The 22,879-nt window shown below is 38.6% G+C and overlaps 2 protein-coding genes across 3 annotated transcripts; one reads left to right on the top strand and one right to left on the bottom strand.

The window, feature by feature from the left end:
• Window positions 1-716: 716 nt before the first annotated feature.
• Window positions 717-3,118, bottom strand: LOC105259156 (histone deacetylase complex subunit SAP30 homolog). Its single transcript, XM_011270910.3, has 3 exons — window positions 2,017-3,118; window positions 1,314-1,541; window positions 717-945 (listed from the first exon to the last, which is right to left on the bottom strand). Exons 1-3 carry the CDS (start codon window positions 2,185-2,187, stop codon window positions 814-816), a joined length of 531 nt encoding a protein of 176 aa, XP_011269212.1. The 5' UTR covers window positions 2,188-3,118; the 3' UTR covers window positions 717-813.
• A 7,582-nt stretch (window positions 3,119-10,700) lies between these two features.
• Window positions 10,701-22,349, top strand: LOC105259163 (high mobility group protein DSP1). Of its 2 annotated transcripts, XM_011270925.3 has the most exons (6): window positions 10,701-12,452; window positions 17,877-17,924; window positions 19,067-19,285; window positions 19,664-19,827; window positions 20,502-20,676; window positions 20,915-22,349. In XM_011270925.3, the coding sequence occupies exons 1-6, from the start codon at window positions 11,763-11,765 to the stop codon at window positions 21,032-21,034; spliced, it is 1,416 nt and encodes a 471-aa protein (XP_011269227.2). In that variant the 5' UTR covers window positions 10,701-11,762; the 3' UTR covers window positions 21,035-22,349. The 2 variants fall into 2 exon arrangements, with proteins under 2 accessions (XP_011269227.2, XP_011269235.2); XM_011270933.3 differs by lacking the exon at window positions 17,877-17,924.
• Window positions 22,350-22,879: the final 530 nt, after the last annotated feature.

Raw genomic sequence — 22,879 nt, 5'->3', positions numbered from 1 at the left:
AATGATCATAGTTTATTAATCAACAAGCATAAAGAAGGCACAAAAATCATATTGTGCTTACTTTTACATTGAATAAAAACCGAGAATAGAGTGAACATTGTACAGTGCACTTGACTTGTCCCCTTGCTTGTACACATATATATTCATATACTTTAGCATGTACATCTCGGAAATATATATATATCGAGATCCCGAAACAACGGAACATATATTCTATGTATTTTGTTCTTTTTTTCAATAAAGGTAAAGATATATGTAAGAAAAATGCATTGATTTTGTACAAGTCTTGTTTATTTTATAATAATTGTTCTCTTCGTGAAATTTCTTCCAAAATATATTGTCGCTCGCAATTTCTAAAACGAAATCGCCAGCAACTCGGCCGCACATCTTTATATCATGTTAAAATCTACGTACAATATTGCGAAACGTGCGGTGAAAGACATAAAATAAAATGGTCAATGATTTTGATGTATTGGAGAATATATATATATATATATATATATATATATATATATATAATGTATATATTTTATATATATATATGTGTGTGTGTGTGTGTGTACATACACATTATATATGTATGTATACACACAGTATATATGTATGTATGTGTCAAGGATATATAATATATATACTAATAATATATATACATATACTATATATATATATATATATATATATATATATATACTTTATATATACTTTATATACAGTTTCTTATAAAATACATGTATGTATTAACAAGTAAAAATCGATACTTATCACATAACTAATTTTTAATATATCAATGACATGGGAAATTTTCTGACCACGCTAGGTTGTATCGCTACTACTCAAACCATTTTTTTGATCCAATTTATTTGCATTTGTCTTAACAGTATATATGAAGAAACTTAAAGCTTCCTTTTCCACTACAGGGATGGTCTTAAAATGCTTCATGAGAGTCTGTAACAAAAGGATATTCAAATAATTCTTAAATTTATCATCATGAAAATATTTAACAATGACAAAAAGCATAAATATTATTTAAAAAATACTTAAAGTGCGAGTATAATATTTTAAAACGTATCTAAAATGTAATATGTATATTGATGTTTTGATATATTTTGTGAATAATTCAAAATTTATATATCATAATTTTATTTATGTCTATATATTTTTTATATCTCATTATTACTATTGTATTATTATTTCGCATATATTATATGAAAAAAATTAATAATAATATTATTTCGCATATATTATATGAAAAAAATAAATAATAGTATAAATAAATAATAGAATTAAAAATTGAGAAAAGATTATATACTTACATCTGCTAACTGAGCTTTGTTAAGACCGGGACGTGTGGGAACTTTGTAGTGCCTTTTGTACCGCCTCAAAGTACCAACTTGCAATTGGAAGAGATCAACCTCTGGGAGATCGTTGTCAGTTTCACCGGAATCCTCTTCGGAATCTTTGCGCCTACGTTGCTGCTGCTGCTTAGTCCTTGCGCATTGAATCACTTGCTTGTGATAATCACAGATATATATGTGTCTTGCCTGTACCCGATACACAAAAAAAGAATAAAAAATTATTAACAGTGACAACAGTTTCATGCAGATACAATATCTAAAGTGTCACAGTTTACAAAAAGGTTTGATTAAAACATATTCAGTATTTCAAATAATTAATTTGTCAAATATAAAACGTTAAATTCTGACAAATTTATAAAATGCTCTTATAAACATCTGATAACAAAATACTATTTATTACATTAAAGTGACAGGTTTAGCAATGCGTCTGTCAGTGTTTGACTTCTCAAGATGTATCACCCAAGACAGTAATAATTTAACATCGTATCGGCCGTTTATCCGAAATATAACTGAATTTTGGTTGACGTGGCTGTAATTATCGCGAATAATATCGAAATATCGATAAATATATCGCCGACATAAAATACCGATGTTGAAAGAGAGGAGAGAGCAGTTGAAAGAAGCGCACGCGTTTACGTTTTTTTGCATATGTCATACGCACCATGTGATCGAGATTAAGCTTGAGCCGCCGTTGGGTGACGGTTTTCTGGATGCGTTTGCTGTAGGACGCGTTGCCGGCCGGGCGGGAGCATCGCTCACCCTCGTCGACGAGGCAACAGATCTGGTCGGCCGCTCCCCGGGAGTCCTCCTCGCCGGTGCTGAAGCCGTTCATTCTGCCCCGCTGACGACGATTCTCGTCTCGCTGCCTAGTATCTAGCGGTAGCGTCGTCCGCGTCGACGACGACGATTCGCGCGCACGTTGCGCTCGTGTCAAAAGCCTTCTCCGATCGTGGAACGGACGGCGACGGCCGCGGGACGGGGACGACGACGACGACGACGATGACAGCAGCACGCTAAGCGACGTCGCTCGCTCATAATTTTCTTCCGCGCGCGCGATCAATCCGAGGCCCCGAGCTCGCCGAGCCGAGCGTTCCCCTACCTCCTCCTTTATAGATTCGCCTGTCCGTCCCTTTCGGGACGCGGTCTACCTCGCGGATCTACCTCGCCGGTCGCCCAGTCTTTGTTCGCGGGAAATCGACGACGATCCGTGGAAAGATCCGCGATCCCGGACGGGGATCTCGGCCAAGTTTCGCTGCCGCACGAAGCCGGCAACGGTCAGATCGAGTTAGCACGCAGCACGCAAGTACGTACGCACGTAGGGCAATTTTAATCACGACACGACACGCGCCGATAATTTACGCTCGAGTTACGATGCTCCCGCGAACGCGCGAGCACAATCCAAGGGTCTCTCGCTCGAGGCAGATTTTTACTGTTTACTCGACCGAATGCACATATGCACGCACGACGATATCGTTTTCGACTGCGCGTCACTCCGTTTCCCGTAAGATGTTTGGCCCACGAGACGAGGGGGGTATCTCGCCGAGTGCTCGGTGTCGGCGTTTTTTTTTCTCCGCGCATGCGCGTTGAACGCGGCCCGAATAAAATCCAAAGTCGTAAACAGCGCGACGCGGGGCGTTCGGTCCCTCTCCGTTTATGTTTGACATTTCTAAACGCTGCTTAAAAATGTTTGGAAAATCAATAAAAGGTGTGTGCGAAATGAGCCTGCATGTCACGCATTACTCGTATTTCACGCGCACATGTACGCACACATACACACACGTCCGCACCCAACACATGCGCAAGTCTAGTGATACTACGACTGCCAACTCTTGAAACTGAAAATATTATTAAACGTGATTTGTAATCGCATTTGTTGCCGATTTCCACATGTTGCATTTCAGAACAATTCTCGCGTGATCGGATTCGGCGCGAAAACAATTCTATTTGTGCGATGCGATAGGAGGATAATTTATATACGTGGAGATATTGTTTAATTATATATTTACGAATCAATGATAATTTTTAAGTATCCGCTTATTATTAAAGCCTAGTGAATACGAAGGAGTCGATTTACATATTTTTATCACGCCAATGTTGAGAACATACGTTTCTTTTCACTCTAGAAAAACGATCGATTAACTTTTCCGTCTTCTCGATAAAAAGCTTCGAACGATAAAAAGTGGGAAAAACCGGTGTGTTTTTCGCGCGACGTATTTTCTTCCAAACAATAAAGTTGATTTCGGGACGCGCGATTGAATTTCTTGGACAAGAAGATGGCAGGAGCAGACGACGGCGTGGCAAGGACAAGTCTCGAGTTTTCTCCGTTGATTTTTTTTCGCTCCGACGTTGGCAATCCTGCATCAGCTCGGTCGCCTCGGCGTCGACTGGCGCCATCTACGATAGAAACGATGCCTAACCTCAATGATGTCGCGGAGACGGTCGTGAGGATGTATCGGCGAACGAAGGGAGAGACGACGCGCGGGATCGGTCGTCGGACGCGTCCGCCCTCGAGGAGGCGGCCACGACGGCGACGAGGTCGGCTGCGTTTGCCGTCTAACTCGCAGCTTTGCCCGCACGCATTTTCCCGCCCTTTCGATCAGCCGACATTTTATTTGGTGGGGGGCAAAAAGAAACGCACCAAAACATAAAAGGTCGGCGCTGATTGGCTTACTTTTTGCGGCTTATCTGAAATAAGCCAATGGTAACGGGGAGATTTTCCCCGTACACTGGCCGTATGCCGCACGAGTGGCGTGGGGTCGCGATATTCGAAGCTGAAGAATCCTTTTAGCCGTAGCGGATCCCGTTCCAGGTAAGAAAAATCCAAATATTTTTCGCGGGTCGCGTTGACAGATTCAGCGGATGGCTCGCGAAAGCTCGGCGGGTACGTCCGCACCGCCGGACCCGCCCAACGCGAGCGTGTCCGTTGGCCGTAGGCCGCTACCGTGCTGCGTTTCTCGTACGTATACCTTTTATTTCCGTCCTACCGTCAGCACACGGCAGCAAATGGCTGCCCGGACGGACGCGTCGCGCGCGCACGTCTCGCCGTATTTATGCCTTTTTCGTCGCGCATTATCCGAGATATCGCGCGATTCACGTACGACGGTGAGATCCGCGCGAGTCGCGACGACGCGGATACGCTGGGAGGCCGTGGAAACGTTCGCGGCCGCGGTCGCCGCTCGCTCGTTCGCTCGCCCGTTCGCTCGCTCGCCCGCTCGCTCGCCGCGTCAACGACGTTGACGTCAAGGCTACGCGCGCTTACGTGCACGACCCGCGTTTTGCTTCGCCCGCGACGCATCGCACGAGGCATTTTTTTCCCTCCGAGGAAGACGACATAACCGTTTGTCGACGAATCAACCGCACTCTCAGTCATCGCTTCGCCGTACACGGCATCGTACATCGGGACGCGTTGCTGCTAGTTTTCCCGCTAGCGATTCCCTCGAAAGCTGTCAAGAGCGAGCGAATTTGCGTCGAGATTCCGAGAAGAAACGATGCCTCCTTACATCTCTGTCTTTGTCTCTCGGATTATTTTTCTCGACGATCATATACGCGCTCGTTATTGCCAGCGAAATAGATCGCGAGCAAACGACCGAGGAGGAGTTGGCGGGAGGGCAAGATAGAATAACAGAAAGCGAGAGAGAGAGAGAGAGGGAGAGGGAGGATAGAGAGACAGAGAGGAGTGTTTACACGTAGGCGTTTCTCCTACCGACGGTGCATCTCGCGCGCGCAAAGCGCGGCGTAGCATAAAGGTGCGTCCAGACTTGTTACCACGCATCGATTGTACATTGTAACGAATGTTATGAACGATGTTTTGATGTTTCGGGCACATAGCTGTCACTCGTAATTTCGTGCCGTTTAACGTCCCATTTGTGCTATTGTGAAAAGGATATTTTAGATACATTAATTTTTCTTTTTTATTTTAAACTCTTTTTTTTTTTTTTTTTTTTTTTTTTTTTTTTTTATCGAACGTGGTCACGAGTTTGGTCGCAACTCTTGGAGCGCGCGGCGGGCGGTGGAGATGCCAAGCGTGTCGTCGATCCACCCGCTTGACATTTTACTCGCCTGTCAATCGTCATGTGACACGGCTCCTCGCGCGCGTTCGAGATGGATACGCATGTATATTTCCGCGACACCCCATAAAAATTCGATCGATTCATTTTAGTCATTATCTGCTTTTTCCATTTTTGTCCGTTCTCTTTCTCTTTTCAGTGCTGATTGTATGTTATGACAGTTCTGTTTACTAATCGTATTATGCAAGAACGTTTTGATAAAATGTTTTAGAAATGTTTTAAATATGTTGTCTTTATAACAAGTATGTATATGTTTATAAATATGTTATTGCACTGATATTAAAACAGTTTATTCATTACAATTAAAATGCAAATATATTTGACGTTATTATAAATTTCTAATTTTACGAATTTTAAATCATTAAGACGTAAACTACAATTAAAACCATCTGTGTACGATAAATCATCTCTGAAGTTTTATACATCTTTTTATAAATTTCTTTTATTTTGAATATAAGATATGGAAGAGAGAGATAATTAAAGGAAGAGGCGTTTTTTACAAATAAAATATAATCTACATGAAAGAACAGTCGCGTTAATTTTTTAATTGTAGCAAAGAATTTGTAGAAAAAAAGCAAAACTCAAATTTTGAAAAGCTTTATAATATCGAAAGATAAACAAATAACTCTGTATCATTCTTTAAACTATAATTTTGTTTCCTAATATAAAGCATAAAGCTTCGTTTGTTTAATAACGCTTGTAATAGAATCTGTGATAAAGAGAAAGCTACTTTATATAAAATCATCAAAATTACATTCAAATTCTATAATTAGTATGAATTTATAATTAATTATCGAATGAAAATGATTTCATCAAATCGGCAACAAAACAAATTTCTATCCTTTACGAATATTTCTTCTTCACTGATCCGAAAGGATAATCGATTCGTGCGTTTATTTTCTTTATTATTGTATCACTTTCGCATAGCCATACATAGTTCCTCTTCCGGTTTCCAGTAGGAATCTCGGCTGTTGTCCAAGACACAGACGTGTATAAACGCATCGCTCGTGTATTACACTACGTCTCAATGTTTCAAAGCCTCGGAAGCATTTATGAGCTTTAACGAAGCTTAAACTCGGTGTATACTTATACGTTGGCTCTATAGCATAGTATATGTAAAGAAAAACACACAGCCGCAAACATTTTTTTTTTTTTTAGTCGATGCACAACATCTCGTCGATCGATTATCCGCAAAAGCGCTCGGTTGGAACAAATCGCGCCTCTCCCCGTGCCTACGTTCGTTTCGGATAATCGGCTTTCCGTCGTACACGCTAAGAATTACGAGCTCGAGAGTTATGAGTTATCTAAGAGTTACATCACACACACCGCGGTGCGTTACAAGTATAAACGCGCGTGCTACGTTTCATTTTTATTTCTTCCCTGCGCGAAATTTTCGACCAGAGACCCCTCTCCTCTCTCTAATGAATCACGAAACATCGAGATTAATTTTTTTTACCGCAAGATTATGTGTTACAATTTCGCGCGCCAACAATTATTTTCGTAAAAGTCAAGATAGAATTATCTATATTATTTTTATCTCTCATAAAAAGCAGTTTCTGCCGGGTTTTATACTTATAAATAACTACTATATTTATAAAAGAATTCAAATGAAATTGATACGTAGATACATACACGTAGATGCAGATTCGTTTTATAAATTTGTTTTGATATTTACTAAGTTGCATTTAATTATCGCAGCTATGGAAAAACAAATATAGAAATCAAATTAAACTTTCAAAATTATATTCTCTCGTGATTTTGTGATTTTTATTAAAAGATCTTTATATTACGGAGCAATCTCTTTTTTTTTCTTATTTAAAATTGTATTTCTGATAAATAACAAAGTTGAGATTAGTTTGAAAGATGTGATACGATCCAACATACAAGAATTAATTAAGAATTTAATACATATTTAAAAGATACTTCTAATTTTTAGATAATAATATTCTAATTTTAGATAATCTTTAGATGTGCTGACAAATTAAACTTTATCCAAGATTATATATATATATATATATATATATATATATATATATATATAATTTTTGTTTCAACTATTCGGTAAAAGGTGAACACCGGCCGGCAGGGCGCGACAATTGTATCGCCACATGGCACGATTCGGTACCCTCGAAAGGCAGATGGTACGGATTCGAAGGGTTCCCGCCATTGTGACATCATTGTTTTTGTCCCGTATATGGCCACGTATTGTATTAGATAAAGAATTACGATACACATTTCGGAAAAGAAAAACGTGCCAAGCGTAACGCGCACGTCAAAATGTGAGAATCGGATCTATGAGATAGGGCACTCTTCTTCGTTCACTTATAATAATCGAAATTGAAATCTTTCAAAATTTTAATTATAAAAGTTTATAAGAAATTTTATCTCGAGCCATAAGATCGCTAAATAAAACTCTTCTCGTATACATGTATCTTGACGAGTCTGACTTTGTATTGAAGTCATTCAACTTTTCATGTGTATATGTATATGTGCATACATTCGACAAGGTATTCTATTAGACAATTTGGCACAATTAAGTCATCAATCGTTCAATATCGAATATTTTAAATCTTTAAAACTACATGCGTTAATATTATTCGAGCATAATACACAGATATTTTCGAATGGAATCCGGTTCGGCCAATGTTGAGCCATACCAACATGGTTGAGCAATTCGAATTCATCTTCATTCGAATCCATTTTCATTTTTCTATTCTCGTTCGGCGTTTTTCTCCCTCATATTTCTATATACCGTTCCATTTCGTTGTTGCTTCTTCTCGTTTCATTTCATTAGAAATTTGCTAATTTTTATATTTTCGGACATTACGTACGATACGTTCGTTAGGTTGCCAATGCTGGGCCCTGGGAATGCACGATGGCTTTGTCTCTCTTCGTCTTTCTCGCACTCCCCAGTCCTCTCGATTCTCTCGCGCCCGTGTACCCTCTCTCCCACTCGCCCCTCCTTCCCCTTCTAGCCTCGGCAACGCCACTACCTCCGTCTCTCTCGCTTTCCCTGTCTCCCTTGCTCGCGCGTCTTATTGACCCGGACCCGGTTCTGTTCTCCTCTCTCTTCGATTCGCGCCGGGTTACCCGCGCACCGACTCACCCGCCGCCTCACGACGGCAAGGGTTGCCCAGAGGGAGAAGGGGTAGGAGGGTGGAGGAGGAAACGCGAGGCGGTAGGAGGGACGGGGAGGACAGGTCCGACGCACAGGTCCCGCGATATACATTTTCATTTCATCTTCCTGGCGCGCTATCGGAGACAGAGAAAGAAAGAAAGAAAGAAAGAAAGAGGCAACGTATTCACGGGAAGGGGTCAGGAAAAATTTCGGCCATTCCCCCGAGATCGGTTGGATTCTCTATCCGGTTCGCGCGGGTCGGAATTCGCGATATTTGCGACTTCGCCAGCCCGCTTGTGAAAGAAAGAGTCGCGATGCGAGAATGGCGTGCGCATTACATTCTTGCGACTGTTGTATCGGTAAAGAGATAATGAGGGGTATAGGAGAGAAAAAATGAGTGCGAATAAGCGGTGAACTATAGCGGCAAATTGAAACGTAACACAAACGAGGCTTTGTCTTCCATCGCGAATAGCAACCAATTTCAAATATTTGAGCGGAAAACAACTTATAATTTGCCGACTAGGGAATATAGGATCAGTGATGGAGTAACTCGAATGGCGATTAATTGCGTTGGAGATTATTGAAATTTTAAAATGTTTATTAAAAGGGATATCTTGTTTAAGATGGCGGATGGCGCCTTGCCGTAGCTCATACGTGTGCCGATCAGTTCCGTTAGAACCTCGAATCCGGTCTCGCAGGGACGTTCCTCGAGGCGCATTCCAAACTCGCGGAACGAGAGAGATTTTCCGGAGAGTATTTTCCAAGATTCTTCCGTATCGACCGAAATATATCGTTTCCCGGTCGGTAAAGACAGTGGCACGCGTCCTCGTCCTCGTCCTCGTCTTGGACGCGTACGTATTAGCGGGAAAAAGGGCGAGCGAGAAACAGGAAGCGTCGCCCGCGCTGTCCGATGTGGGGCAAATTCCACCGAGCTAGCGAGAGCGTAGCGGTGTAACGAAACTAAGAAAGATAAAAAGGAGAGGAGAGAGAAACGGAAGAAAGAACACGCAACGACGACGACGAAGAGTCAGCTAGTCGGTCGCGATAGATGCGTGTCTCTCCTTCTTTCTTTCTCTTTTTTTTTCCTTCTTTTTCCGCGTGCTTCTCTTTCTCTGCCTAAAAGTTGACCTCGAGTTTCAAGGGTAGAGAAGGGTTCGCAGTCGTTTCTGCCCCTCTGCGCTCCTCTCCCGTTCCCCTTTCCCCGCCGTATCTTAACGGTGGGACTGTACGGAGAGTCGCGCGCGCGGCTCTCTCGAATTCTCTACGAACGGAGAGAGAACGAACGGAAGAGGAGAAAGCGACGTTGCCTATAGCGCGATGACGGTAGACTCCCGCCATCCCCACCGACGATATGACGCCGTTCGATTGGCCGGCGCGCTTAGGTTCTCCTTTGTGAGCGGGCGGGTGAAAGCGTGCTTGGCAACGTCGCGAGAGTTTGCCGGCGTCCGCTGGAAGGAAGGCTAAACTGGTACGAGTGTATGCATGTGTGCGTGCGTGTGTGTGAGTGAGAGAGAGAGAGAGAAAGAAGAACAGAGACGGCGAAGCGGCGAACGAGATACCCAGTTGAAGGGGCGAGGGGAAACGACAGGGAATCGGAGAGAGAGAGAGAAAGAGATCGTACGAGCGCGTCCAAGCGGTCCGTTCTCGGCAGGTTCGCCCTCTGTGTGTGCGACATCGTGTGTAGTGAGTCTGGTGGAGACGAGAGAGAAGCGAGTCGCGCGCGCGTATGCTGCTTCTCCAATGTGAAAAAGCTATTACTACTACTACTACTACTATTACTACTACTACACGAACCGCTGTTGCTACTGATACACTACCACTATCGTCACCTACCATCGTCATCGTCAGCGGCGTGCTCGTTGGACGTGCCGGCGTCGCTTCGTGTCGCGTCGCGTCGCGCCAAGTCAAACCAAATCAAAGCAAACCAAGCTGAAACGAGCCGCGAATCGAGCTGTGTGTATCGCGTAACGTGCGACAGGAGAAACGTCCCGTGAACGCGCATCATGTGTCTCTCGTGTCGCACTTGAGCGCGGCAAAGCCTGTCGTCTGTTGCTGCTGCTGTTCCGACATTGTATCAAGGACGCGATATATACCCTCGTATCCTTCGTTGGCGCCGCCGTTGAAAGAAGGAACCATCGTGGAATCGTCGAACAGGCGAGTTTCGCCGCGGGACCGGGGTATAGGGGGAAAAAGCGAGACAACCGACTAGATAGAGATACACGAGGAATAAGAGAGAGAGAGAGAGGGGAAGAGAGACGAAGCGGCGTGAGCGTTCGACGTCGTTGCTTCTCGTTGTCGATGGTGGGGAGGCAGAGAGAAAAAGAAAGAGCTAGAGGGGGAGAGAGAGAGCGCCCTCCCCTACCCACCCGCCCGCTTGCCTCCTCTGCCCGCCGCCGTACCTACTCACGGAGCTAACGAACGGTCGAGCGTAGCGTCGAGTAGACCGCATCCCAAGTATAACGTACGTACGTATATCCACGGGAACCGAACCGAGCGCGCCGTGGCGTGTTTTACGCGCTTATTTTACGCGAGAAAAAGTCACGGGAAAACGTTGTTCCGCTTGTACACGCGTAACGCCACGAGTAAGCGAGCACACGAGCATTAAGCGGATACAGTGCGATCGGTGTTTGTAGTGGTGTAACCACTATTGGCCGGTTAGACGCGAGGATAGTGTTGTGTGACAGTGAGAACGCGTTTGAACGCGTGCGTGCATGCGTGCGATACGTGCCTCTCCTCTTCTATCCGACATTTAAGCGTCCGTACCAGCGAGTTTCCGAGTGTGCGAATGTGAGACAGACGAACTCTCTGCGTACGTGCGCGAGCGAGCGTGCGAACGAGAGAAAGAAAGAGAGAGAGAGAGAGAGCGAGAGAGAGGAGGGGGGAAGTGATAGAGTTATTGCGTCTGTCTGTGTGCACTGTTCGTGCACGCGGGATGTTACCGAGTTATGAGCGTGCAAGCGCGCGCTTGTGCGTGTGAGTATTAGGGAAAGAAAGAAAGCTGTAGAGAAAGGGAGGGAGGGAGGAAGATAGCTCGCGAAAAAGAGAGAGAGAGAGAGAGAGAAAAAGAGGGAAAGAAAGAGAAAGGAAACGCTAGCGCGTGCATGTGTACGTGCGCGCGCGCGCGGGTGAGCAATTCCTTCGTGCGTCCTTCTTTCCCTCGTTGTGCCACCGGCGGGTAAAACGAGAGGCTGAGGTGACGGACGACGTACTCGCGTGTACGATATGTCGGAGCACCACCGCGTGGCCGGTGGCTGGGGCACCGCGAGCCCGGGTAACCGAGAGGATGGCTCCGGCGGTGCCGCTTGGTGGTCCTCGGGCCTGAACGCCGTCTCAACGGAACAACAGCAGCAGCAACAACAGCAGCAGCAGCAGCAGCAACAAAATCTACATCAACATCTGATAAATCAACAGCAGCAACAGCAGCAGCAGCAACAGCAGCAACAGCAGCAGCAACAGCAGCTCGCTCAACAGCACCATACGGATATCGTCCGAAGTACCGCCGCCGCCGCCGCCGCGAATCAGCTCTTCTCTTACAAAATGGCCTCCAGCTTCCAGAACCCGGCCACCACCGGCGCGGCATCGAGTCCGGTGTCGACATCCTCGCCGGTTGGCAGCGCCGCCGCGTGCATGAGGGGTGGATACGATTATAGGCTCGGGACGGCGTCGGGTCCTGGACAAGGCGGCGCGGGTGCCGGTGCTGGTGGCGGCGGCGCCGCTGCCGGCACACCTTCCGCACCGCCGCCCGGCGGCGTACAGTGGTGGTATTCGGGCAGCGGAGTCATGGACGCCGCCGCCGCACAGAACAACCTGCACCAGCAGTTGCAGGGTCAGCAGCAACAGCAACAGCAGCCGCAGCAGCAACACCTCTCGCCCATTACCACGCAAACGTCTACGCCCCCCGTTATGTCCCCGGTATGTTGCGACGCACGAATGCGAGCTCTTGAGAAAAAGAAGGAATTTCTTTTCTTTTCCCGAGCGAATCTCTCTTGCGTTCTTTCGACAGGCGGCATGTCGTCTTCTCTTGCGCTTTCGTATATTTTCGGCACTCGCGAGTGCCTCGTTCAAACGCTCATTTTTCAATCGCAAACTTAATCACGTTTAATTGGTTACTCGCATCCATTCTCTGCAATGATAGACGGTTGAAAAGATACCGAGAATCGATAATGAATATTTATTTAATCCTTTAAAGAACAGATCCTTAAGACATAAATGAGAGACTATACTATAATCAATGTAGATTTAGATAAAATAAGAGGAAATTAATATAGATCGACTTTTTATCTCGCAAATGGAATTTGCGTCGAATAGATCCCATCTAAGAAATGACTATTCGGTAACGGGATGGCGTTTATGCGACGCCTTTGTACTACGTTGTAGTAGGCCGAAACGCGATGACCTCGCTCCGCACCCTGTCCCCCTCGCTTCTTCTGCTTACCGGCCTTTCGGCCGCTTTCGCGCGCTCAGCGAGCGAGCGAGCGGGTGGCTATAATATAGAGAGAGAGATATACCCGGTCCGACCAGGTGGCCACGCGGCACTTTTGACAACATTTTTTTCGATTGCCTCCAACAGAAGGCATGCCGAAAAAAATATCTGTTCGTTTTAATCACGCTTTCTCGAATTTTTTGCATTTAACGAATTCAATTTCTTCTCTAGATGTTCTATAATTCTAAAACTCAATTTTCTCACGTTTTTAGAAGAATTATCACAGAACTTTTTTAATCTGATTTACGTTTATAATGGATATAAAAAAGGGATCTAAGTAAATTTGACTTTATGTTGTATAATATGTTTTTCGGCTCGGTATATTTATCTTAAAAAGTAAGCAAATCTCATATTTCTCTCTTTTTCCCTTTTTCTTTCTCTCTTGATGATGAAAAATTTTATCTGATTTTATTCATCGTTGTTTTTCATCCCGTGTTGCAATACATTGTCGAAAATAGCGAATTGAACGTTTTCGTTAATTTTCTATTGTTGAAATGATACAATTTCAACGAAATATATTTTTGGATAGTATGCTTCATGCATCCAATTATTCATCTTATTTCCATTGCTCGTAAACTTTAAAATTAAATATAAATCAATGAACATTAGAAGAGAGAATATTCCAAAACTATAAATGTAAAATTAAATATCTCAAATTTTATTTCTTAATAAAATAAAATATTCCTACACTCACACATACAAAACAAAAACATGAAGTTTAAGATGACTTCACTTTATTACGTTCGTACTTTATTACGGAAACGATGAAAATAAAATTAAGAAATAAAATCATTGGCGATATTTGATATAAAAATATCTCGAGAAAAATCATGATGTATTGGAATTCCTTTGATTGTACGCATAAGATGAGGTTTGGTAGGCAACAAAGAGACAATGTCGCGAACGTAACGTTTAAAAAAATATTCGCATATTTTTCGTCTCATCATTCATTTATGTACATTTAAAGACTTATTTACTCGAGGAAATACATAACTCGCTTACTCTCTATGTTAATATCTCCGCGGTAGAAAGAAGAGGGGATTGTTATTGGATAAAAAGATAGTCGTCTTGCGCGCAAGAAATATGTTGGAATTCAACGGATTTTAACATCCCCGATAAAAAGAGAATAATTGCAATAATTAAATTTTCTGCGTTTATTAAGGGGAAGAAGCAGAGAAGCATACGTTTTGAAGTAAAAAAAACGCGATTTTTTAAAAAATAACTTTGCATCATAATGTGTTAAGTAATAATGTGAGGAATTTCTATTTTAATATCTTGAAAACATGGACTAGTCTTTAATACAAACAGCAGTAATGGAATATATTTTACATATAGTGTTCTGATTTTTCGCACTTTTTTAAATTTTCGCATTTTTTCTCCTCTGTCTAATTCAAAGTCCATTTTATAAATTGCATTAAAAAAAAACCGAAAGACATTTCTCGGAGCATTCTGATACACTTGCTTATCTCTTATTCGAAAAAATAAACGACCGATTAATCACTCGATTTTTGTTATTTTAATTCGACGAAGCTTTAGACGAAAGTAATGAAAAAGAAGAGACTATCTTAAAAGGAATTTCACACAAATCGAGAGGAATCTTTAGGGCGTTTTGTGGTTTCTATCGAGTACAAGTTATGATGTAGAAAAAATCTATATATCAATATATGCCTAAGAAAAACAATCTTGCATTCACTTGCGATGCTATAATTCAATATACGTAATTGAAAAATCGAGACTTGTAATTATGACTAAAAATCATTATATAAATTAAAATTCGGTAGAAAGAGAGAGGCCGAGTTTTCGCGCGTTTCGTCGCTCGCGTTCCCGTCCTGACTCGCGCGCGCGACTCTCGCCCCGCCGTGTCCGCGTCCGTCCGTCCGTCCGTCCCGCACATCCGCCGTCCGCTATTGATTCCGGGTTTCGTACGGCCTTCTTCGTAAGTGCGTTCGCGTTCAACGAGTCCGGCCGCGCCGTTGGTATCTCGTTTTCATTTCTCCCGGCTCGCGATTTCATCGGCATAAAGTGTCAAAAGGTCTGCCTTTTTTTTTTTTTAACTACGCTATGTTACACTTTTTGACACTAAAAGTGAGATAAGCATACATGTATGCAGACACTGTGATGAAAGGAGGAAGGAGGAAGGAGGAAACTTGAGAGAGAAATTATGATCGAATACAGATTTAAAAATTTTCACACAAAACAGTTTTCGCATTATATTGATTACAGATATTCTCTGCACACATACAATCTCTCTTTTGCTTTAGAACCATTTATATTAATCGATCGCTAATTTGAAATTTAAATTTGGACAATATCGGAAGGCATATTTATGTATGGAGTAAAAAAATAATTTTATTATTTAAAGAGAGAATAGAATTGATCTGAAATCTCTCTCTCTCTTTCTTTTGCTAAATTTATAATATTACAATATATTAATTTTTGATAGATATATTATTAATTAAAATTCTTTGCAATTATGTTTCCGGGAAACAATGTTTCGATTATCTTCGTCTTTTTGCGATATATAAAGCAATAACCTTTTTTCTTTTTGCGAATTTGATAGGAATTTGAGATCGCCATCCCCTCACAATCTTTTGATTATTGACATTTTTAGTGATATATAAAAAATTAAAATTAGATGTATAATTTACTCTCATCGCAAGATAATAGACAGATAGTCGAAACTTGGTGTAACGAAAGAGAAATTCTGTTCAGGATAAATGTTAGATTATACTTAAAAGTTATCATAAATGAGTCCAATTACGCAATTTCAGGATAATAATTTTTGAAAAAAAAAGCGGAGCAATTTGGAATTTTGCGTAATATTTCATGTGAAAATTAAAAGAAAATCTTCTAAGTTTGAAAATAAATATTTAAAATAATATAGTATATTAATATAATAATAATATAGTATATTAATATAATAATAAAGCATATGAAATTACTATTTTTTTCTATTTATGTTTCTATGGAATATACTATATATAAAAAATTTAGAAATAGGTTTCTCAACTTTATGTAAACATTAGATTGACAAAGAAGAAAGAGTATTTCGATTTTTTTTTCGTCGTTTACTAGTCTGATATTTTTCACGTCGTGTATTTTTATTGAAACTATTTCTATGATTTTTTTTATCTTACTACACAAAGGTGTGTACGATATCGAGCTGAAGCCGAAGCTTTAACAGGAGCATGAGCACAATTTACGCTTTAATTAACAGACACACGACAATGCTCTCCGATAGTGAGAGTAGATATGTTCTGAAGCTTACGCTTGAGAGTAATTCTCGAAATTGACCAAAAATATAGTCTATTTAAGAGAATTACGTGTCGGAGAAACACATTCTTAATTCTAAGTTGCACTTATAAATGAACGTGATACTGAAGAATATATCATTTTTTAATTTTTTTTTCTACAATCTCACTTTTAAATTAGAGCTTAAAGAGAGCTTTAAGAGAGCAATTCTCCATAATAATATTTTCCAGTAGTATGTTCTTCGTAATATAATGTAAATTTAATCCTTTGCCCTTTGTATCTGAATACGCGCGTGAATAATCAATATCTCGGTGTCGTTGCATTTTAAAATTTTTCATTGCATTATTTTAATCCCTTCACAATTTTTCCGTAATAATTATAAAAAAAATGACTCCTGCTAACTAAGTAAAAAAATACAGCTTATATTATTTACATGAACATAGAACTAGAATTTTAAATATTTTTCTCAAATTTGAAAATAGAATAAAGTATAAAACAATTTAGATAGTTTTAAATATATATTTTTAACATTTAAACTCTACATTTAAGTGTACATAAGGAAAAAATACCTCATGCTTAAAATATTCCTTGCATGACTTAAAATTTTCTGATAATGCAATATTTCATTTAAATAATATATGTATGTATATGATATGATGATGTTTGTAATATATAATATTACTATTAATAATATATTTTACTAAATATTAATATTAATATTATATGTAATTAACATTGTATTATAATATTCTATTATTATATTATTATATCGCAAACAGTAATTTGTGAATAGTAATTTTAGCAAATACAATAAAAAACTGTAGTTGCTAAATTTTCAATCGAAAGTCAGTGTTTTTCAATTTTCCGTTACTATTTTTCGTAAATTAATAAAATCTATACGCAAAGTGTTCGCGACGACAGCATTTTTGGGCGCTTAAGAACACCTGCTGAAATCGCAATCACAAGCTAAAGTATTTTTTCTTTTTTTCAACAAGGTTCGTAAGAGATGATTTAACATAAATATGTAATCGCCGTTACATGTTCTACATTAATTTTATTTTTATTGCTGCGAGTATAGAAAACCGTAATGCAACGCCTGCGGCTCGAGAGGTATCAATTTTTAATCCCTCGCATATCGCAGCGAGTGCATAAAATGTTGCATGGAAACATATGCGATCGCGGGAAAGCGAGAGAAAAAAAAGTAATGCGATCGCTCGATTATATTTTTAAATTTTTTCTATATTCCATAGATATATCCCTGTATATGCACATATACATACATATATATTAATATATATATATAGTTCTATAAGAATATTTATTTACCAGAGGATATTAACTTTTGTTATTGATTAATTAAAGTCGGACATATTAATTAATTATATCAGATATATATTTTATGTAATACGATCTATTGAACCGCATAAATAATGCGAGTTTTATTCTAAAAAAATTATGTTGTAACGATATCAAGTAACTGAAACAGATGTACTTTTGCGAGATTTATGTTTGGTTTAAAAATATATAAAAAAAAACTTGCATTACTTATGGCGCGACTCAATAACAATGCCGATTCTACATAGTAGTTATTTTGCCGGCAGATCTCACATCCGCACGTAGGTCAACTAGATTTCCGATTATTTCTGCAGGTACGTGTTAACTATTATTATCCGCAATCCGGAGTAATAACGGTCTATATATTGTACGTTTGTATAGGTGTATATAATAATAATATATAATGTATATAATAATAATAATTATATAATAATATATAATATAATTACTGTATAATATTGTGCACACACGTGCGTACAATATAATGACCATTGTTACTTGACAGAATCAAAAACGCGCGTTTGTGTACGGCGAGCATTGTTACGTGTGTCTCATTGTCAATGTGAAATCGCGGGCCGCAGCCGTTCATTAATTTAACACGCAAGTCATATTACGTATAAAGTGCGTAACGACACATCTTAGTTATCTCGCGAATAAATTATTAAATTCGCTCGTACCAAGTCTTAAGTAACTTGATCTTTTGTATTTTGTCATCTCTGCAAATTTCCATTTTTTTTCACGATCGCTCCTTTAGTCAGTAATGTGCGAGGAAATTTTCTTCTCACCTCTTCTTCTTACGCAAATTTCTTTTAAACGACGATACATTTTATTTTGCACACGTGTATGTATACACGAATTTTTCTTGTAATCTAAAAATAGATAGAGTCTCTATTTTATACAATTTAGTTTTCTTTTAATGTAAAGATAGAAAATTTTAAAATCTATTTCTTTCTTAATGCCTCCTGTTTATTTTTAATGAAACTATACTAAATTATGAACGGAATGAATGATCGAAAACGAGACATCACGTAAATTTTTTCTTGCAAATATACATTAAAATAAATTAATATTTTGTTAACATTAAATATGTTTAATATATTTTAATATTAAAGGAAAACAATTTTTATTTTTAATATAAAAAAAATAGATGTACTTCTATTTTAGCATTTAAATTGCTTTTAATGCATAGAAAAAATTTCTATTCTATAATTTACAATCCTTTTTTATTTTTATAAAAATAAAAGATTGTTATTTTAGAATTTAAATTTGTGTTATGTAAGAATAAAAGATTTTTATTTTAGAAATCTTTTCTTTAATGCGAAAGTAAAAGTTATTGTAACGTTGTTATGACTTGTTGTTTAAAATGAACAAATTTATTATCCGTTTATTATTTATTATAGCTATATAATTTTTTGTGACGGCGTATTATATGATAGATCATTTGCTTGGATTTCAGCACCAAATACAGCAGCTGCCGCAAAATAATCTGCAACAAAATAACGCTCAGAGTCTGCAGCGGGACAATATGCCGAGAGGAAAAGATTCAAAGCCAAGAGGACGGATGACAGCATACGCGTTCTTCGTCCAGACATGTCGTCAAGAGCACAAAAAGAAGCATCCTGAGGAGAAGATTGTTTTCCGGGAGTTCTCCAAAAAATGTGCAATGAGGTGGAAGGTAAGAGTTAATATTTTAAATTAAATTATTTATTGTTATATAAACAAACCATTATATAAATTAAAATGTTAGAAATATAATATTATGTCTAAAATATAAATAGAACTATAAATATAAATAATTTTAATAGTATACCCATAGAGATACAATAGAGATATATAAAAATAAACTTTATATAGCTTGATTTTTATATAATTGACTTTTTAAAAATTTTTAAACGCTTAATTGCACATACATATATATGATTTTAAAATATTTCATAGATAATGGAGTATTTATTTTTCAAATATTTTGTTAACTACTGTTTTTTATAATTTGAAACTAACTGCATAGAAATTTTAACATTGCATACATTTAAATGGATATCATGTATCGTAGACTATGTCGGACATAGAGAAGAAACGGTTCCACGAAATGGCAGAGAAAGATAAGAAGAGATACGACGCAGAGATGCAAAATTACACGCCGCCCAAGGGAGAAAATAAGGGCAGGGGCAAGAAACGCAAACACATTAAGGATCACAATGCTCCTAAGAGATCACTGTAAGCCTTCATGTTGTTTGTACATGATGTATCTTGTTGATCTCGAGGAAGAATATGCTCTGATTAATATTTAAATATCTAGCGAGAAAAGTCAAAAATTTGGATAAACGTGTTCAGCTTTCAAACATTCTAGTCGTGGTTCGACGAGATATATAATCTTAATTCGCAAAATTAATTTTTTTAATATAATCTATTTTTTTCTGTAGAATTAATTTCTACGTGTGGTCTTAAATCTTAACTAAATCTTAAAACTTATAATTTGTATTTAAAAAAATCTTTGTTTTAAATAGATATTTATTATCTTTGACGAAACTTTTAAGTCCAATATGATTCTCTCAATGTTATATTTAATTCTTAATTTTGTTTTAAAATCATTGATCTTTTTCTTTTATAATTGACGATACTATTTGTTTCACAATTTAGTGCATAACTGTAATAAGATCTGCTTTTATAATCTTAAAATAAAAAAAATATATTAAATTTAATTTTTCCAGAACAAGATTTTTAATTTTTTTATAGGAAAAAATTATTTTAATTTTTTCCTTCTAAAAAAATAAAATGAAATTCTTCTAACTTTAGAAGCTAGCTTAGTATAGTTATTGCACTATGAACCTTTTTAATAATATTCTCAATACAATTTTAAATATGATTTTACGATTAATTCATTCCATCAGGTCCGCTTTCTTCTGGTTTTGTAATGATGAACGCGGCAAGGTTAAAATGCTGAATCCTGAATACGGTGTAGGCGATATAGCTAAGGAATTAGGCAAGAAATGGTCAGACGCAGATCCCGAAACCAAATCCAAATACGAGGCTATGGCGGAGAAGGACAAAGCTCGATATGAAAGGGTAAAATATTTAAATTTAGCGGAATCTCTTACTTTTTTAAAGGTTCTCCTTGCATCATAATCATATTAGCTGTGTGAAAAAACGAAAAATCAAAAACTTTGCACTATACATCAACAAATTGATTTCTGTTTGTTTTTCATTCCAATTCGTATTTCATAAAACAGATTCATGAAATGAACCGAAGATCTTCTGTGTGATCATGGTTTTGAAATACGATAAAATATCTTTTCTCTCACAGGAAATGACCGCGTACAAAAAGAAAATACAAAACGACGGTGCCCCAATGATGGGAGGAGCGCCGGCGAACCAAACTGTAAAAAGTGACAGCGAAGAGGAATGGAAAGAAGACGACGAATAGCGGATGCACGTCGAAATTTCTTCATCTATCACCCCGTGTCCTTCATCCTGAAAGCATACCTCACCTACTGTACGTACCATTGACCTTAGCGTGAGCGTACTTACACCAGCATCATTAGGAGAACAAAATAACTAATCACCAAGCAACCAACCAATCAATCAACCAAGCTCTTTAAATCCCCACCAATCAACACCTCCTAATTCTCTTTCCCCGATTATTTACGATAATGATAAAAGTAATCCGCGCTAATTACGATAATTATTTTAAAAGGAAAAACTGATATATGTATGAGTGCTGCGCGAGCGTGAGCGAGAGCGCGAGAGAGATCATTGTGTGAGTGGAACATTTGTACTTTAACATATTGATAGTAATGATGATGTAAAGTGGCTAGTAGGATAGCGGAAGAAACAAAAAAAATATAACAGAATTGAGAGAAAAAGCAAGAGCGAAAGAGAAATAAGAAGACAGTGGATGCCCACACTTTCTCTATTTGATGAATGGAAGGCGCAGGGGCTCAATCATTGTTGACTTTTTGCTCTATCGACGCTATGTTACGAGCTATTTAGCTTTAGTTTACTAATGACGAAACGCGCGATGATGACGGGGCTCCTATAGTCGAGGATCGGAGATGATCGTTATCTTGCAGATTTTCGCGAATATTCACATTCTTCAACACGCGAGAATATCGTCCTTTCGTCTTTTCCACGTGATTTATGATTTGCGTGGAAGAGATACAACGAAATTGCTCTCTCGGATCCTTGTTTTAAAAAGGGGCGAGTCATACGTCGCGTCGTTGCGAAATTAATATTATATTTTTGGGGATTTTAAGTTCAATTCAGTTCAGTTCAGTTCATTCGTCGCCAGCGTGACATAAAAAAAATACAATCATATTGCGAGATAAAATAAATATAAACAGATTATTGTTATATATCCTTGTACAGAGAAAGCTTCGTTTTTCTTTTTTTTTTTTTCATATAATTTTTAATGAAAGGATCGTGTTGAGTGCGCGTATTGGGGCATGGGGCCGTTTTATGCATATTTTTGTGTGAATAAACGATTGATTTGACCGAGAGGTACACACCATCATGTTTCTTATAATAGTTGTAAGTATTTAGAATTAAGTATATACGTGTATCTTAACACAGACTTGAATTCTCCGGCGACTCTCTATGTCTTTTTTTAGTATATGCGATGTACTTTTTTCCAACACTACGCGGCGGTATTACAAGCTACGAACCACCACGTGATTGAGCCTTAATTACGTAGCCAATAAGCTCGATGTTATGACTTGGATCGAAAGAATTGTATGCGAGAGGAAAAGAGAGAGAATGCGTGTGTATGTAGCTCGCAGCTTCTATTAGACCGTTGCATATGAGATGTCGCTTTTTTGAATATCTTTTAATAGTTAAACTTATATCATGTTGAAATCTTACGATACTTTTATAAGAGTATATTACAGTTTTTGTAAAACAGTTACTCTTTTCCAGATTATAGTAAATTTACGGGAAAAAATTGAAAAATATTTAATGTAACATTAACTTTTTCTTATTTTAAAGTCAAATGTGACATTAATAATATTAATATAATATTACTATTAATTATTAATTCTCTATTATTATCATTGTTATAGTAGACAAATGATAAATAATTTATTATTACAATAGAACCTCTGTCTTATAACTTTGGATTAAAAGAAAATTCCCAAGAAAGAGTAGTTATTTGTACCACAATGCGAAAATAACTAATTTCCACGCATTGCATGAACGCAATTGCGTATATGAAGCTATCAAATTCTACATATAGTTGTGAGATTAACACTTCTGTGCATGTCTTCAATTGTCCATG

The sequence above is a fragment of the Camponotus floridanus genome, unplaced genomic scaffold (genome assembly GCF_003227725.1).
Source record: "Camponotus floridanus strain SB8 unplaced genomic scaffold, Cflo_v7.5 scaffold102, whole genome shotgun sequence".
In the NCBI taxonomy this organism is placed as follows: Eukaryota; Metazoa; Arthropoda; class Insecta; order Hymenoptera; family Formicidae; genus Camponotus; species Camponotus floridanus.
This window is presented reverse-complemented; position numbering and strand designations above follow the sequence as displayed.

Bases quoted from the DNA above. Each gene is read 5' to 3' on its own strand.
- LOC105259156 (XM_011270910.3), bottom strand. From the start codon at position 2,187: ATGAACGGCTTCAGCACCGGCGAGGAGGACTCCCGGGGAGCGGCCGAC. The intron at 1,542-2,016 runs GTGCGTATGACA...TATCGGGTACAG, and splicing joins AGCTTAATCTCGATCACATG to GCAAGACACATATATATCTG. The intron at 946-1,313 runs GTAAGTATATAA...CTTTTGTTACAG, and splicing joins ACAAAGCTCAGTTAGCAGAT to ACTCTCATGAAGCATTTTAA.
- LOC105259163 (XM_011270925.3), top strand. From the start codon at position 11,763: ATGTCGGAGCACCACCGCGTGGCCGGTGGCTGGGGCACCGCGAGCCCG. The intron at 19,286-19,663 runs GTAAGAGTTAAT...CATGTATCGTAG, and splicing joins AATGTGCAATGAGGTGGAAG to ACTATGTCGGACATAGAGAA. The intron at 20,677-20,914 runs GTAAAATATTTA...TTTCTCTCACAG, and splicing joins ACAAAGCTCGATATGAAAGG to GAAATGACCGCGTACAAAAA.